This window comes from Thunnus thynnus, chromosome 22, assembly GCF_963924715.1.
Source record: "Thunnus thynnus chromosome 22, fThuThy2.1, whole genome shotgun sequence".
NCBI classification, from domain to species: domain Eukaryota; kingdom Metazoa; phylum Chordata; class Actinopteri; order Scombriformes; family Scombridae; genus Thunnus; species Thunnus thynnus.
Window position 1 is genome coordinate 21,276,784 of NC_089538.1, and position 19,101 is coordinate 21,295,884.

Genomic DNA, 19,101 nt, shown 5'->3' on the forward strand with positions numbered 1-19,101 from the left:
TTTTGTGATCAAACTTGATGTGACATGATATAGCATAGTGTGACATGGCACGTTGTGACATTTACTGGTGTAATTTTGTGACATAATGTGACGTTTTGTAATGTGACGGAGCATTTAGTAACGCGACTTGATGTGACATGACGTTTTGGGTCGTGAGTTCAAGTGATTTGACGTTTTGCAGCATGACGTTTTGTGACATGACGTGACGCTATGAGATCATATATGTGAAACACAATGGAAACAAAACAGAGCTAAAGAGAACTGACCAAACTAAAGCCTACTATACCAAACAAAAATGATATGACGGAACAGAAAAAAGAGCAGATGTGATGTAATATAATAGAAAAGAAACTTGTACCTTGAACTCTCCCACCACTGAAGGATCTTCTCCTTCATCCTGAGTCTTTCCTCTGTACAGTTTGAATGTTTGACAGAAATCGGAGAGACCTTCAAAGCTCTCGACCTTCTCTAACTCCCGGTCGTACACCTGAGGAAGAGGAGAGGACGAGAGGAGTTTATTACATCTTATTCAGTTTAATATAGATGGTGTCCATGGATAAGAAGAAACTTGTTTCTGTGTTTTGAGAGCTACTAATTTAATCATTAAACTCGCGCACACACGCATACACACTGTATTTTTAACAGTCTTCATCAAGGTGCCAACAGAACACACACAAATTACTCTATATGGCATCGTAGCTTAGTATTGGCCAGTGTAATTCCACTGGTATTGGATTAAAAATGCAGCCAAAAGCTACTCAACATTACATTACACTCACACTGCAGGGGCGCTGGCATGAGACGAGAGTGTGTGTGTGTTCTTGTGTGTGTGTGTGTGTAGTGTGTGTAAATGCATATATATATCTGGGCAGGGACTTCTATGTGTCAAAAGCACAAAAAGATTCATTTGTTTTCATTAGTGGTGTTTGTTTACATCAGTCACACACACACATAAGTACACGGGCTTGTACTGTATATGCAGCCACAGAAGGACACACTGAACACACACATTCCCTCATTCTTATCCAATCATGGAAGAATGACAGCTCTGCGGCGAGACGCTGAAAAGGCAAATGCTTCGAGAGGGAGCTGGAAACAGTGGTTCACTTCAGCATCAGACTAACAAAACTACACTGTCCACTGGGAGGAGGAGGAGGAGGAGGAGGAGGAGGCATATAAAGAGAAGGAGAAAGGAGGGGGTAAAGATGGAAAGGGAGAAGAGGAGGAGGATGATGACAAAAACCAAAAAAAAAAAAGGTCCAAATAGTAGCTCAACAAGCAGTTCTTAGACAGAAATCTACCTAAGATGGTTGAGGTTGAAATGGAGCTCAAGTTGAAAAGAAATTAAGCATAAAGAATAAAAAATAAAAGACAACGGATGTTCATTCTTGACATTTGGAAACAATGTTTGATGGAGAGAATCTAAGCACAAAGTTTCACTTACTAGCTTCGAAGCTTTCAAACATATCTCACGGTCTTCATTCAGCAAATATAGCTGGCTCAGGTAAGTGATATTTGACGTGAACTCAACTCTGTCACGTGACAACAAGTGGTTGTAAACGGGAGGCAGACTGTGAGACAAGCTTCAATGCTAGTTAGTGCGCCTTTGTGCTTAGAATCTCTCCATCAAATAAAACCACTATATTTAAGATAAATGTTGGGGTGTATGAATTCAAACAGGGTTTTATACTGTAGTAAAACCCCGACCAAAAACTTTTCTAACTTACAGGTTAAGGCTGGCAATATTTTATGTCTTTTATCGTCAACAAATCCCATGAAAAGACCGACAATAAATTGATCCTACCAGAGCCTGATATATCTTTCCTCTGTGCCACAGAGTAGTCGTTGTCCAAAAACTATTAAAAATACATTATAAACACACTGTAAAAACACTGTAGTTTATTTTGACTCAATCACACACACACATACCATCCTGCTGTCCAAAAAAAACTCAGTATTAAGTAGTATATAAGTATTAATCCGCAGCTGAAAATAGTCCCCAACAAACGCACTACTTCCTTCGGTTTGAGTAACGTTCTAAAAACCATAGTGCCCAGCTGCTTTAGGGAATTACTGAGCCGTTTTTAAAAAAGTTATTTGTGGGGCAGTGTTTAGAGACACCAGTCTTATCCTTTAACTGTGATAAAAACGTAGTTTGATGGAAGCTGATGGTTTTGGAAGTAGCCAATACTTGTTTGCTGGTGTACCCATGAGTCTGAAGTCTTTTAATCTGAAGATCATCTTTGTGCAGTACAGAGACTGGTCCAAAATTATTATTTATATTAATATAAAATAATACAAATAAATAATAAACATATAATTTCATATTTTTTTCATTTTTTTCCATTTATATCAGAATCTGAATCATCTTTATTGGCCAAGTATGTTTACACATACAAGGAATTTGACTATATACAGGTTCAAGGTTTCTGTGATATTTGGTAAATGAAAAAATATATAACATGTAAATTGTATGAAAGAATAATATACAAGTTTCAGAGTTGTTAGAAGGCAGCTTTGACAAAGCTAAGCTAGCTCTTTCACCTTGCTTTCAGTTTTTGTGCTAAGCTAGGCTAAACATGTCCGAGACTGAACTCTATGCTGAACACACAGAGATGAAACTGAAATGAATATTCTCATCTGACTCACAGCAAGTAAACAAACCAACATTTTTCCAAAATATTCCAAAATTAGTTTTCTATTTATCCCTCCAATATTAGCCAGTGGGTGTAGCAGCAATGTCATTATTCAACAACACAAGATTTCACAGCGTTTGGATCACTGTGGTAGCCGAATGGTTACCACACTTCCACATAACCGCAACGTCCGTGGTTCAACTCCGCCTGGGGACCCTTGTTGCTTGTCATCTCCCCCTCCCTTGTTTCCTGTCTACTTCTCCACTATCAGCTGTTTATTAAAGGCAACAATGCCCAAAAAAACAATTAAAAAATGCAGTGTTATTAAAAAAAAAACGAGCTTTCATCTCCTGTATGATGTACAATTAGTGTTTTTTATAATATATGTACAAACAAGATATACTGGTCTGGAAAGTTAGCTCATTAAAATGAGTCTAAGTGGGTGGAGAAAGGTTATGAAAGTTATGAGATGCTTTCCATCTACTGTAACTTCTTTGTTATTAAAAAACAAAAGGGAACAAAGAGGTTAGTTTGGAAAGAGCGATGCGGGAGATGAAGAGAGAGGGAGGGAGGGAGGGAGGAGGAGGACGAGAGGAATGAAGGGTCCGTGGTCTTAAGATTTTGGGTGGAGAGGGGTGAAAGAGTTGGAAAAGCAGGGTGAGGATTGGAGGGGGGGAGGAACAGGAGAAAGAGAGAGTGATGAAGGGGATGATGTAAACTAAAGAGAGGTCTGGAAACAGCCGTTCATTGCACTGCTCGAACACCAAACCCAGTACCAAGGGAGAGGGGGTACGAAGAGAGAGGGGGGGAAGGTTTATACACGAGCACCAGGGTTGCAGAGTTAAAATATGATACATGCACGTACTAGAAACCATGTTGATTATTGGGCAGAAAAGTATAAAAGCAATTGAACTGCATCCTTCATAGAAAACATCATCTTTTCTTTAAGTATAGTAGTAATTTAGTGATATTCTCCAATACTTCTATCTACATAGCAGAAGAAGATATGCAATGTTGATTTAATGTATATCTGGCACATCAAAATAACAGCTCTAACCTTCTGACCTTGGCACACATTTTAATGAGCTACCATCTCCAAATACAGAAAGTTCCGGTTAAGATTATAAGATTAAATTATTGATCTGATAGGAATTAAAGTTAAACTGGAGAATGAGACTCCTGAAACTGACGTGACACGATATATTAGACTCGGATGGAGTTACCGGAACTCCAGAAACACTCACTCGCATCTCACAAGTGATCTTTGGTCGAGTACAGACACAAGAACCCGATAACAGTTTAATTTTGGTCTGCCATGAAGTTATTCATAGAATTACCTTTAATTAGTGACAGCTGATATGACCAGTTTATCATATTAAAGGGTGAAAGTGACAGTTGCCACTGGTTAAAAATAAGAGGCTGCTGGCTGAATGTTTTCTACACTGCTACTCTTTGCCAACGAGACAGAAAGAGTCAGAGTTTAGCAAATCCGTCTATTTTGACCAACCAGGACGTCACTTGCCCCGGTGTGCCCAAATCATTTTTTACATTCACACAATCTAATTTTTATGGAGCCCAGGAGGGGCCAAGAAGAAATAATTTAATAATTTGTGTGCACTGATTACTTAATTAGTGCTCTTGATTGAACTATTTGCCTGTTCCCCTTTTGTAGAGAGCAACAAACAGATTCAGTCAGCTGGAAGTTTGAAGAAAGCAACAAAGGCATCCAACATCATATTGAATGAAGGGTTGGTAAAACTTCTTTGATTTACTTCAGGTTTGCTAGCAGGAGCAAAGGTTTTACACCAAAAAAGTCTGTAATCCCTTAAGAGTACATTTACGGGATCTCAGAGATAACACAGTGCTTTACTTACAGACCAAAACTCAAAGTATATCCACATATCTTAGTCCAAGATCAAAATAAAACCTTATAAGATTCAGGCGATCCATAGAGAGGGTGTACGCAGGACAAGATATTAGGATGAGGGTGAAGCACAAATTAGTTTTTTGTTTTTTTTCCCATGGCCCTTCCAAGGCTCCGTAAATTTTCACTTGCATATACAAGCCAAATGCTCAGATAGGTTGCTGTAAAGGAAACTATTGCTGCAACACTAGCAGGCTGAGATGGACAAAACACAATAAAGAAAGGATCGGCTTTATTTTAGCCAGTATCCTATAAATCAGAAACTCTTTCAAGGATGACATCCCAGGCCTTATAATGACTAGTCAAAATGCCACCGGTTTATGGGCTTACACAGGAGACATTAGGTGCGGGTGTTTTGAACAGTTTCACCAATCTTCAAGTAAAACAGATGAATGTAGTTTTGTACAGGGAAAAGAAAGAGACGTTCGTAGTCTTGCATCAGTTCTTTGAGCTTAAATTTATACTTTCGTTCCAACTATGTTTGAGTTGAAAAGGAAGGATCACAGAATAATCTAAACTAATCTTAGAGAAACTAACTATAACTGACCTTTTTTACCCTCTGAGGTCCTCAGGTCTTTTCTTTCCCTTCAAGATTAACAAAATCAATCACAGATAATAGCTGACATATCAAAATGATTGCTGCACTTCTTTAAATGTGAATAGCGAGGGGTATAACAGAAAACAAGAGACGTGATTGCATACTATCTGTGTAAAGGTGAAGCAGAGGTTGAGGAAGTTAGAGGTGTAAAAGCTTTTAAGAAAGCTGGGATGATGCAAATGAAAGACAAGTCTGGAAACACTGGCTCACTGGAGTACAGCAAACCACAATCCTCCTGCAGCAAACCCAGTACCAGGGGATAAAGGTGAGGAGGAGGTGAGAAAGGGGGAGGAGAGAGGTGAAGGTGAAGTCATAACAAGGATGGAAACAGCAGCGTCTTTGTGACGGAAGCAAAAATAACCAATTTTACTGTCAAGAAGAAGAAGAAAGTAAGGAGAGAGGTGAAGAGGGGGTGAGAGTGTGGCAAGTAAGGGATTATCCAAGGATTGAAAAGGTCAAAGAAAGTGAAGAGGAGGAAGAAAGAGACGAGGTGAAACTGAACAGGTTGGTGCAAGAAAACAGGAAAGAGTGATGTGACATATTGGAGGTCCATAACTCAATTCAATGAACTGTTTTCTGCTGATTATCTTAATGATACATCTAATCAATTGTAGGAAGCTAAGAGTCACAGTCTAGCTAATGCTAACAAGCTAATGTAGCAGCAACTAGTGTTAGCCAAGTCCGTTACCTAAAAATTACATTTATATACAACCAATATGTAGTAGCAGGTATATTTTGTAGACAACATGATGTCTTCTTATGCTATCAACATACCAGGGGAATGTTTTTAGTTGTGTTTACCAGTCGACCGTTTGACGAAACATACACTTCAGTTATACTCGCTACAGCTATCAAAAAAACCTGCGTAACGGCTCGTGCTGCAACCTGAAGCATTTCTTTTACATGATATGAACATGAACTACTGCTACTAGTCTCAGCTGCACAATTTCAATATGCAACTCCAAACCAAACGCTGATTTCCCATTTTTCTACGTCTTAACGGGCAGCCTTGCCCAGATCAGAGTGAACATGATGTTTCCTTGTACTTCGGGGTGCAGAACAAACTGCAACATCACAGAAAAAAAATGTAATTATAGTCTAGAGGCAAGGCAAGTTTATTTCTACTGTAAAGCACCTTTCAGCAACAACAAGGCAAGTCAAAGTGCAGGGGAGAAAAATGGTTATTTTTCTCTGGAAAAAAATCAAAGAACGTCCATTGTAATTAACCCTACTGTATTCACTTTGACCAGAAACAGCAGTGTATGTATGTGTTTATTTATGTATTTATGTATGTGCTCACTCAAAAAATGGATTTAGTGGATTAAGTTACTCTTTAAATTCCAGGTTTAAAGAGTTAACTGCTTAGATTATTACTGAAATAAGTTGTCTTTGCTGAATCCTTAGTTAGGTCTTTTCAGCTGGTTTTGATGAACGTAGAGGTTTCCTTAGTTCGTTTTCCTAGTGGACCTCCATGGTGTCGCCAAACAAGAGTGCAAAACCGGTGATGCAACTGCAAAGCTTCTGCAGGGGTGGGAGGAGATGGAAACAGAAACAGAAAGGTGACAGAAAGGGAGGCGACAGCAGAGCCGAGGCTGTGAGTAAAGGTGAAGGTATTAAGGGAGAGAGTTTCCCTCGGGTCAAAGCGAGGCTGGAAACTGCGTCTCAGCTGACAGCGGGCAACCCAAAGACTGTCAAAGGGCAGTAGGAACAGAGGAGGAAGGAGGGCGAAGAGAGAGGAGGTGGCGGCACGGGGTGAAAGGAAGGTAAAACAAGTTGGAAAGGTTGGAAACAGTGGCTCATTTCCCTGTGACAGTAGCAGATCTGGGTTTGTCAAAGGAAAGAAAGGAGCAGCAGAGGAGAGAGAAGGAGGAAGGAGGGAGGGAGGGGATAAATAAAAAGTAGGCACAGTGTAGGTGGAGGGGAGAGCAGAGGAGGAGAGGGTGGCAGCGAGGCAAAGCGACGATGGAATCAGCGGCTCATTGGTCATTTCATTAGTTTCCATCCAACTGTCAAGTGAATTTTAGAGCAACATTTTGAAATGTCGCAAAAAGTGAAAGGCGACTTGGATGTGTTTCCATTGGCCGGGGGTGAAACGATTTAATGGGCTTCCTGAATGAAAAAAATACACCCACTAGAAAAATGGAAAGAGCCCTTTCAAGGGTCAAATCACTATTGGGCAAGCTGTTATTGTTCTCTATTGTGCCATTTAGTTTTAGGTACATCTTAATGTTTTCATCTAAAGAAAAAGAGACCTTTAGGTAGGAGCACGCATGGAACATTTCGGGTAGCTGGAGGGTAATTTTTAAATAATTTTCCATGACTTGGATCTTGGAAATTGGCCATTTATTTTACTGATGCTTCCAAAATTGATTCGATCTTCCATAAATCTTTTTTGTAAAACCTTTTTTTCGCGCCAAATGTAAAAATATTACATTCAATCCCTTTTTCAGCCTTCATGTTACATGTCTTCATGGATGTTGGAAGATACACGCAGAAAACTGGTTTTTACAGTTTTTAGAAAGGACAGAGTTAAGGCTGCTGCACTGATGAAATGGCTTTCAAGGGAGATGTTAGAGGTCTAATTTAAGAGTAATATAAAAAGGCCAAATTCTGACATGATTAGTCATTTGTTTGGGCATCAGACAAGAAGACTGACGTGTGTTTTGAGTCCCGGTGGATGAAAAGGTCGGGGTTTGGGCCGAGAGAATCGGGATAAGGGTTGAACAGAGCGTGGGCGATGGCGGAGGGGCTCCTGGGGACGGCGGCTGAACCGTGTCGTGACTCTAAAAGAACGAGACCACAGACAGACGTTGACGACGGCTGACGTGATCGCTCGTTTTCAGACTCGCCTGCATCGGAGAGAGCAACCTTTCGCCTGAATCCGTCCCCCATGCGGCGAATTCACCACGGATGAGTCATCGTTCGTAAAGCGGGTCGGAATGTCACGGCAACCGGGTACTGCGAGGACGGAGCATGAGAAGAGAAGGGGAAAAAGGGGGGCAAGGATGGAGGGACGGAGAGGGATGACGGTAGCTGGCAGGAGGGCAAAAATGTGATTTAAATGGTGAAGTTTGGGGCAACGAGCAAAACATTTTATGAAAGTGGAACAAAGGGCTGCACTGTCTCCGTCTTCTTTGGGTTTTTCTCTTACACTTTCTTTTCTTCTTCATGCTTTCTTCATCCTCTTTACCTTTTACCATCGTTTCTTCTCCTTTCTCTTTGACTTTCTTGCGAACAGACATTTACACAAACTTTAATCTGACCAGGATTTGCATGTACTGACACACACATGCATACATAAAAACCTGTTAAAGCTGTTTGTCAGTGAAGTGGACGAACACACAATCAATTTTTTTGCTTAAACAATTAATAATTTAGTTAATAATAACAGCTTGTTTTGTCAAAAAAGTGTCAAAAGTACACCTTTTATAACAATATAGATGTTTCCAAGTAGCGTCATCAAGAGATGTAGGGATAGAAAACATATTATTGTTAATTAATAATCAATAAATTAATGGATAACTATTTATTTGACAGGTTCAACAGTATTCTAATCATTTCTTTAGAAAGAACTGATATGTAACTATAATTTCTCAGGAATTTTTCTATGTAATTTGGTATTAATTATAGGCAAAATGGTGAAAGTGTTCAATTGGCATGTGTCCGAATCATTGATTCAAATTTATTTCTAATATAACCTAAAGAGTCTTTTACAGAAAAGATCAACTAAACATGTAGTTATGTCAAAGAAATTCCTCCAGAAATCAATATAAACTTCATCCAACTCTATCAACTCCTTTATTAACAATATTAGTTCCTGGTTCTTAGACACTATTTTCCATATAATTACAGTAGTGCCAAAATACACAGTTATTTCCAAGAAACTTACTATGAAATTACACAGAAATGACGTTACCGGTAAAATAAAGGGTCTAATAAATGAAGAAGTTATGGGGGCTGATTTTAGGGATTAACATGAAGAGTAGTTTTAGTGCCACACAGTAAACTGCATGAATCATAATGAGTGGAAATTAGTCAGTATCCAAAGAAGGAAACCTCCCTTTCAGCTCAGAGTGCATATTAGCAATTAGCATATAGTGTTTTTTTGATTTTAATAAAATGAACAGAGTTTCGTGCTCTTAATCGGTGCTGTACACTGCCTGTAAGTGCTAGCTAGAGCTGAGAGACGTCTATCGATGTGTGCTGTGTAGTAAAGCATTTTGGGAAATGCGATGCCACATACAAATTTAGCTCTAAAATATAACTTTACTGCTTTCCAGCCAGTTGTTTTATTTCTAAATCCTGAAAATGTCCATGTATGTACATGACTTGATGTTTTCTACCTCCCTGCTGTGCCAACATCACTGATTATTACTAGTAAATATAAAACTTGTCTAGTACACAAGCAAAATTCTGTTAAAGCTGTATAAACAGCAAATATCTGGTGTTTTACCTGATAATTTATCAAAGACACAGATTTTTTTAAATGTACTTGATTATTTTCTGTCCATTGATTAATCATCTACTCGTGTGTGCCTACGAGTAGCTAAAAATGCTAAATGCCCAAAAGCAATAAATTCATTTCAACACATAAACATGCATAAAACCCCCCTTCATTCACATTCATTCTTACCTTCAGCGTGTCGAAGCCTCTCTCCAGGTACGTCCCGCACTTGTTTTTCTCTCCAATTGAGGCGTAAAACTTACTCCACCAGTCCATGAACTCTTCTGCCTGTTGGTCACATATTCAGACGTTGACAAGAGTACTGTGTCATGTGATTTTTTTTGAAAACTGAAAACTGGGGTGACGTAGTTTGGTAAAAAACATTGAAACATTAAGAAAAAAATAACAAAAGTGTAACTGTGTTTACAGGTTTTTTTAAGCCAATGTTGTAAAAACCAGTGTTTTTCTATAATATTCATAGGTCCAAACTGTATATTTTTATCTTTTACACTTCAAATTCTTGTTCTTCTTTAAATGTTTGCATTGAATTTAATCTCAACATCTTTTTATTTTCATACAGACTGACCTATAATGCCAAGAAATTACTTAAAAGTTCATTTCCTGTCTCACCAAAACTGCTGTGGCGACTGCACATCATGGATTTATATGATTTTTTCTAAACATTTGATTTCCTGTAATGACCTTTGACCGTTAAAACACATTAAAGCCCTGGTATAGAGTGTTGCTTGCCTTTGTAGAGCAAGCGCAGGCTCAGGAATAACCTGCTTTTCATGATTTTTTCCAATGATCGCATAGTAACGTGGAGTTAGCCAACTCACGTCAACACAAGTAAAAATTGCCTCTGGTGGCTCCACGGCATTAAGGTCATGGTATATGGGCGCTCTGAGGCAATGGAAACGGGCAACGTTGACATGAGAACAGGCACAAAGTAGACAACATCATAAGTAATATGTTATAGTAAAAAAAAAAAAAAAAAAAGTTGCAAAATGTATGTTTATGTATGCATGAGAAGAATCCCTGTTTTTCATCACTTCTGTGTTACACATACATTTTCTTCATCAGACCAAGGCAGATGTCTTCCTCACCAGAGAGACTTCAAATTAAGCTATTGTGTTTGTTCTTGTTGTTGGACTCTTATACTTATTTTGTTGTCTGGGTGCATGACGTGTGTGTTCACCATCATATTATTTATTGCATGTCTGTCTGTCATGGAAAAGAGTTCTGTATTCTGTTGCTCTTCCCAAACTTTTCCCTTTATTTTCCCATTAAAGAGTTTTATTGTGGAGTTGTTGATCATTAGAATTGAGGGTCTACAGATGGATTGTGTTGTATGTTGTACTGATTGGACTATATAAATAAAGGCACCGGATACGGCTATGGAACTGTTAGACTGGCATTTTTATCAGACATTTTGACTGTATTTCGGGCATTTAAGTGCTATTAAATGGGGCATTTTTACCAGACGTTTTTTACCATCATGTCTGGCATTTTAGTGCCGTTAGACAGGGCATTTTTAAAAGGATGTTTTGACCGTCATGTCAGGCATTTTTGCGCTATTAGATGGGGCATTTTTAGCAGACATTTTGACCATCACATCTGGCATTTTAGTGCCAGATGTGATGGTCAAAAACCAAGTGGGTTTTGTGCCTAAACCTAACCATTGTAACCCAAACCATGGGAAGGATTGGTGTATCACCTGCAAGTTAAAACGTTCCCCCATTTTGAAACAATTTGAATTTGATCACGTGATCTTGCGCAATCAATACCAATGCACATGCATATGAATTCCGTACCAACAATAAACGGACTATTGACACAGAGGAATCCCTACTAATTGGCACTTCGATAAATGACTGACTTGACTCGAAAACAGGACTGACACACTGAAAATGATAGAAACACTGATATCTCATTCAAAACTTCCTGCAGAAAATGTCTCAAATAAATTAGGATAACTGCTGAAATTTATTCAGTTTTTACAGAAAAATTAACAATAATGTATTATTGATGAAAGTAATGATATGAAACCCTGTATTATGACATTTTTAATGATGTTTTTATTGCATAGCTGTTTGTAAATTATTCATATTTTGTGCTGTTTTGTATGCATTTTCTTATTTTGTGCTTTAATTTAATTTAATGTACCGTATTTTACAGGCAGGCATTGCAAACTAGCTTAGGCTATAAATGTTATGGTATTATATGACTCATTAGTTCATAATATATACTTGTCCCTATACAAATAAACATTAAATAAATAAATGAACATATTCATAGTAACAATTATTCACAGACCAAACATCCACATGCATAGAAAGTTTGCCAAAAAGACACCAGCATGTAATTTTACACACATTCTCCACTACTGCACCATTTAAAAACAGTCTTTGCTATTTTCCTATGAAGTCAAACTTACCCACTGTAACATCTAGTGTCCGCGTCAACAGTAAAAGAAAAGTCAGACAAGAATTTAGTTTCATCATATACTGTGCAGTCACTCAATGCAGAGGCACACATCGCTGACAAAACGTAACCGCATACTAAAATAACAAGATTAAACACATTATAAGTAGCTTTTCAACACATTTCTTAATACCTTTTCCCCTCATAAGACATTAAGAGTTTCATTCCAATATGAAGCATACACCATTTAAGAAAAAAAAAAAAAAAAAAAAGAAGAAGAAGAAATAAATCCCACTATTACAAAATGACTGCTGGCATGAAAGTAAAGGCCGTAAAGTCTTACTATTACTGCTATGAGTCATCCTGAGGTCGGCGCTTACAATGTCGTTCTGTTTCGCGGAATAAAATATCTTTGTTTTTGAAATTTTGACTGATGGCTTTTTGAGGTTTGGATACAAGTCATTTTGATTTATACAATATGATTTTTTGGGGGGAAGAATATACATAACATCTTTGAATGAAACCCCTGTTTTTTGTTTTTTTTTTTTCAAATCAAGGCTTACTTTTACTTTTCTCAAGTATGAAACATCGTCATCCATCAAATCTAGTAAAAGTCTGTTCACATTGGCAACGTCAAGCAGCCCTTTTTAAGCATTTTTGAGTATTTTCTCACAGAAACTAAAAATTGTGCATGTCTGAATGTCTGTGTGTGTGTGTGTGTGTGTGTTGACGGCAGACCCGTTGGCCCTGATGCAACAAGGAAACAACGACTACAAAGATGGGGAATACCGAGGGGACAGATCAAACTACCAGACTGCCCCTTCACACACATACACACACACACACACACACACATATAAAACACACATTTCAACTCGGCCCGTCCCCACCCTGCAACCTTCAACCCTCCGAGGAACACTCGAGCTTAAAACACACTTGTGACGCATGCACCACTTTTTCCTTTTGTGTGTGTGTGTGTGTAGGCATAAATGTAGAACAAAAGTGCTCTTATAGCACCGGGTTGGTGTAGAATCCCCTTTCTCCTACTTCCCACAGACTCAGGGACACACTTATAAACACACACACACACACACATCGAGGGCGGAAAACTATGGAATTCCTTATTTTTCCAAAGTGGCAGCATGGCATGGAAAAGGGCAGCACGTGGCGTTTAACTAGGACATGACACACACACACACACATACACAGGCATGGCTCTTTGTGTCTTGAGGCTTGAAGTGTCTGGTGTGTGTTAATGTGCCCGCTGTGTGCAACCGGTGCCAAGCATTGATGACAGGGGCGCCAGAAATTATGTGTGTGTGTGTGTGCGCCCACTAGTGTGTGTCGGGGTGTGTTCGCCTCAAGTCCTCGCGACTCCTGATTCAGACAGATTAAGGCCCACGTCGGTGGAGTGTTCCAGACTGTATTAAAGGACACGCTTAAGGGATCGAACACACACACACACACACACACATATATATATAAACACACACACATGCAGTGGTCTGTTCAGGGTGTCAGTGTGGTTTGCAGCCTATCATTACGCCCTGCAGGGAAAGCCAGGCTAACCAAAGGCAGACTGGCACTGCCAAGAACTCTGCTAGCAGAGTGGCTGGATTTACATAAGAGCTTTGAGCTGCTTTATAAATGTAGGGAAACCCCTTTCCACAGTGGGAGGTCAGAGGTCAAAGCAGCACCACTGGAGCTGGGAGAGGCTGCGTATTTCAAAAGTTAAGACAGTCCAGACTGATAGAGATCGAAACTGATGGGTTTAAGGAGCTTTTCTTTGGCTCTTAAAGTCAAAAAATTCCCAAATTTATCACCAGGAAGTTGCGCTCAAGCAGCCAACAAAGTGTAAATACCAGTGAAAATCTGTGGTAGTGTTTACAGTTTGAGCTTACGCTTACATTTTTCACAGATTTCTTCATTGGCAGACGTATTCGTCCAAAGTGGCGTACAAATGAGGTAAAAATCCAAGCCGCTATCGATCAAGACTAAGTGTCACGACATTCAATTTGAACGACTGAAGGAAAACCAATATTAATCTTATAAATGTGTTTTTCCACTACGAGGCTCCAGAACATCTTTGATGCTCTTTGCGAGACGCCGTCCAAGTTTGCGGATCTTTACTGGATGGATGAACAGCATTCTTCCTGAAGATATTCCCTCATTTGGTGTTTTATTTATGGTGCGGAGCGCTGTCGAACATGTCGCTCAAAAATCGCCCCATAATTGTTGAACTTGGTGGAGGTCTGGCCACCGTGAATCGGTTTCTCATTTCTCAAGAAGGCAACATGCTCAAAAAATGGAGTTTATGCTTCCTGTGGTGGTTTTTTCATCAGTCCACTTCGTGTGATGGATTTACAAGTAACTGATGACCAACTGAACGCAAATACCTGGTGAAAACAGTGCGGTTATGATATATTTCCCCAACTTAACAACTCAACAAGGATTGCTTGAACGCTCCAAACAAAACAACTAACCGGTGCACGAGATATTACGGCAGGAATGTCCAATCATGTGCAAAGAATCTGCTAACTTTAATTACAACCAAAGACTCCACCTGTGGAGGTCATCAGCTGGAATAAAATCCTGCAGCATGGAATAACGAGGGCTGCAAAAGACACAAAGCCATGTTAGGGCACAAAAAAAAAAAAACTGCTTTTCAATCACAGCTGGAGACTTAGAAGCCAAATGTCCTCCTGTTATGACATTCAGTCTAGAAATGTGGATTTTGGAGGATCCAGCACCTGAATTGAGACACTTAAGTGGCTTGCTCAGCAGGAAGGTTGGGTGCTTTGAGAAGAAGAAGGGGCCCAAAACCTGCACAGATTTTCTTTGGCCCCGATTCTGTATCTCCGAAATAAACTGGTTAATGTGAAGAATGTGGAAAGACTGGGATAGATGTTTCAGCAGAGCTGTTTGTGTGTTTTGTCATTCCCTCCACTGTGGTTTCAAGGCAGAGTACCAAAACCTCAAGTAAAAATCTGTGGCATTTTCACATAAATAAATGTCTTCTTTGCTATCACTGATTGACATTACACAGTAGTGACTCAATCTATATCCAGTTCCTGAAAGCTTTTCCATTTGCTGTTCTAAGCTCACGCTGCCTGGCAGCTCTTTTCTTTGAAAATCATTCTGACGTGCAGGAAATGATGCGTAGCAGATTTCTGGCAGTTTTGAATAACCTTAAGAAGAACCGGGTAGTTAGCGTTAGCAGTGATAGCCACCGCTGCATCATGGAAGGGTTACCACTTTAAAAGATCCGCTGAGTAGCAGTTTACTCTTAAAAAAATCATATGTTTAGCTTCCCTAAGATTGCTCACTCTGACTGGAAGTTTGTTTTTTTTTCCCCCCGAATAAACACTTTTCATTTGCAGGTCAAAACACATTTAAACATCTTGGTTAAAATTGGGCTAAATGTGGGTGAAAAGTGACTGTTTTTGTAGGTTATATCAAGCCAAAAGCATAAAAAACAATTTTTGTATCTTTCTAGAACTGAAGATCCAACGCAGCATTTAGCCACGTATGTAGAGGTGAGCAAGTTTGCAGGATTTTAACTTCTCTCTTAAGTTATGTCTTCTGTGTCTTTATCTGTATCTGTAGTTTTAGGAGCTTTAGGTGCTTTATCGATCTGTAAAATTGAGTGCAACATCATAAACGCCTTAAAGGAGCGAGAAAGATTATCACGTCTCGTCCTCCACAATGACAGACAGACAATAAAATATATGAATATAATATGAACTAGTTTGTTTCAAGACTACTGAACACTTAAATGTGCATAAATTATTTTTTTGGCCACTCGGAGACACATTATTGCCTTTTAATTTGATATTGTGAACTCTTTAGCAAACAGTTGTGTATTCACAGATCCAACAGACACATCAACACTGGCATTAATTTAAAACCGTGTTTCTGGCCAAATGACAAATCAATATTCACTCTTCTTTTGGCTCTCTGGTCTGGTCTCCACCAACTCCTGAAGGAAATATCTGACTCTTTAGCTGCTACATTATGTTCACCATATTGTTGCTAACTTTGTCTGCCGTCTCATGCTGGGCAGGTATTGCTTACAGTGGGTTTTAGAGCAGGAAACTACACTGAAAATGACGCTGATTTTTCTTTTAAACCTTTATTTAACAGGGGAGTTTCTCTGAGAGAGATGATCTCTTTTTCAGGAACACCCTGATCACATTCATACCAAGCAGCTGCCCAGTGCAACCACAGTCTGATCTCCCACTGGACCCAGATTTATCCTGTCGGTCCGGGGGACTGAACCAGCGACCCTTCGGTCGAAAGCTCACTTCTCTAACCTTTAGGTCACCACTGCCCCACACTGATGAGAGCAGCAGAAGTGGAAAGAAAACAGATTTCAAAATTTCTTTGTGGGTTCACCACTACGAGTGACAACTGTCATATTACACGCAGTCATATGATCCATTATAAACATAAAAATAATGATAATAGCAGCTTTAAAACTTTTCAACTAAATTTAGCCCAGATTCAAACTCAACATCTAGACATATTTCAACCCGCAAATCACCAAATGATTATTAGATAGACTGAAACAGACATAACCAACCACAGATGACGGTTTGTTAATTCTCAAGTATCTAGTACGCTAAAGTCCGACTCGCGTGGCTAACGTTGGACATATAAAAGCAATACAGCCGTGTCTTCCAGAAGGGCACGGACACATTTTGGATTCTGGGCAGCGAAAAATATGTGCAACGTTGAGATTCTGGAGGTGAACGGCAGCTTACATCAGTCTGAGGCTGAAAATTAGCAGAACAAGAAAAACAATAATGATTTAGTAAGCCGTTTTGACATCTTGTTTCTGGTCACGGTGTCATTATAGATCCATAAATGTGTGTTTCATAAACCCCCCCACCCACCCTCCAAAAAAAAAAAAAAATGCCGCAAAGTCAGCTGGTATGAAGCCATTTCAGTTAGTTATTCTGCTTCTAAAGCAGCCAGGAAGGATTTATGAAACTACAACGTTTCATCAGAGTGAGGATTTTAACGTAACTCGACTGGTTTTTGGCGACGAACCGGAATAGTGTTGATGAGAATTAATGGAAGAGGAGAGGCGCGGTACGACCACAGTTTTTGAAGGGGCGCAAATTTATACGAAACACGTCAACGATAGTAAACATAGACGTAAAAGCCGCGTTGTATGGAAGTGACTTGACAGCTTCTTCAAATGCAACTATCTTATTGAAGGAGTAAGTTTGGTTTGATCCATGACAAACAGTATCTTCGGGACTGGATGCTGCGGATGAAACGTGACACAAAATGTTCATTTTCCATCTGAGCGATGTTAGATCTCGAATATCTCGAAGGGGGGTCGGTGGTCTCCGAGGTCTGAGGGAGCCCATGACGCTACTGACAGCCGATCTTCTTAAACTTTTCCAACTCTGAAACTAAATCTGACTGATCCGCCTTGGAAATGGTTCTAGTGAGCACACACACACACACACACACACACACACACACACACACACTCTTGCTCCAGTAATCTGGTAATCATCAGACATACGCCCATGACCCATTTTTTTGGTCGCGACCCAGAGATTAAGAAGCCAGGATTTACATCACATGAGGGTTTTCTTTTTCTTGTGCCATGAGATATTAGTCCTCCGTCGTTTTCCCCCCCTCATTTTTACAAAAAAAAAAAAAACTGAATCTTTTCTTTCCTTTTGCTTCTGTTTTAGTCACGTTCTCCCTCCTTAACCCTCTCTCATTTATCTATCCCTCCCTCAGTCTTTACTAAACGTCTGCTTACAGAGAGTTGTGGTATAGAGGATCTATACTGCAGCAGCTCTGTTGACTTTGGCTCCAGCCAGACAGAAAGCCGAGCCTTTAATTTGACTGGTTTCAATATCTGACCCTTAATAAAACAAATATCTTTGTTTGGAGAGAAAGAAATCACCCCCAATTACTGTCGGGCGGCGGAACGGGAGAGCACTACTGGATGTGTGTGGGTACATGCGATGTGTGTGTGTGTGTGTTTGTGTGTGCAGTCTGGTCCGGGTCAAGCTAAGTCTTCAAATTGACCTGGCTTAGATAAATAAAAAGGAAGAATGTAACAAGGAGCGTGGTCTCCTGTTCAGACTTAGGATCAGATTTCTGCTGTAACCACACGTCCCGGTGTGTGTCGCTCTGTAAAAACCCTGATTTTTTTTTTTTTTTTGAGTAGAAACTATTTTCCTGACCAAAAAAAAAAAGGGGGGAAATGTAAAAAAAAAAAGTTTCTTGTTTCATTCCGGGGTGAAAGCACAATTTTCTTCTTCTTTATCTCATTCCTTTCCGATCGACCTCCGTCTCCCTGCAGCCGGTGTTATCCATCAGTGTCTCGCTTAGAATAAACTTCATCAATAAAAGCGCTTTCACTCCAGAAGTCAAGCACATCGTGGGCATGAACCTGAGGAGTCAGTTTACTGTAAAGCATCGAATCCTAAACGAAGAATCGTCTACTTGTGGCTGAGCTGCGCCCGCAATCGCTCCCTCATTCACTCTTTCACTACTCAGAGACTCTGAGTTTACTCTGTCGTGAGGAGTAAACTGAAATTTTGGACACTTATTAATCATTTTGTGTCATCACTGACAGGTGTAGAGTCCCCTCCACTCAAAAAACTACTTTAGAAAAACTACTTTTATCTGCTGAAGGTGGAAAGTTTCTCCGCGCTCACCTTAAATCTGAGTTTCAGGCGTCTACGTACGAGTATGTCTATGTATCTCAGTGGGCTTTTCAGTGCAGTACAGTGCATGTGTCAACCCGTCCCTTTATTTCATGACGAAATATACCAAAATAATAAAGGAAAAGGTGGGAACGACACCACACAAATACTTTGAATATAAAAGGGAAAAGAGTGCTGAGTGTAAGGGATTGATGGATCGTCCGAATAGAGTCGGCCTCGGATCTGGACATGGCCTTGTCGCAGTTTGTCCGGGTTTTTATGCCTTGGCGTCAATGATCTCAATGAACTCTGGCTTCAGGGAGGCTCCGCCAACAGGGAAACCATCAACACCAGCCTGGGAGCCGCCGAGCTCCTTACAGGAGCGTCTATGTACG

General features: G+C 39.8%; 1 protein-coding gene across 11 annotated transcripts in view; it reads right to left on the minus strand.

Moving 5' to 3' along the window:
- The window catches only part of dysf (dysferlin, limb girdle muscular dystrophy 2B (autosomal recessive)), a 111,957-nt gene that overhangs the window by 19,536 nt on the left and 73,320 nt on the right, over window positions 1–19,101 (minus strand). For all 11 annotated transcript variants that reach the window (XM_067579752.1, XM_067579747.1, XM_067579748.1 and 8 more), the window contains 2 exons: window positions 9,792–9,890; window positions 359–487 (listed from right to left, as the gene is read on the minus strand). In XM_067579752.1, coding sequence (XP_067435853.1) covers window positions 359–487; window positions 9,792–9,890 — 228 coding nt within the window. The remainder of the gene's footprint in view (window positions 1–358; window positions 488–9,791; window positions 9,891–19,101) is intronic.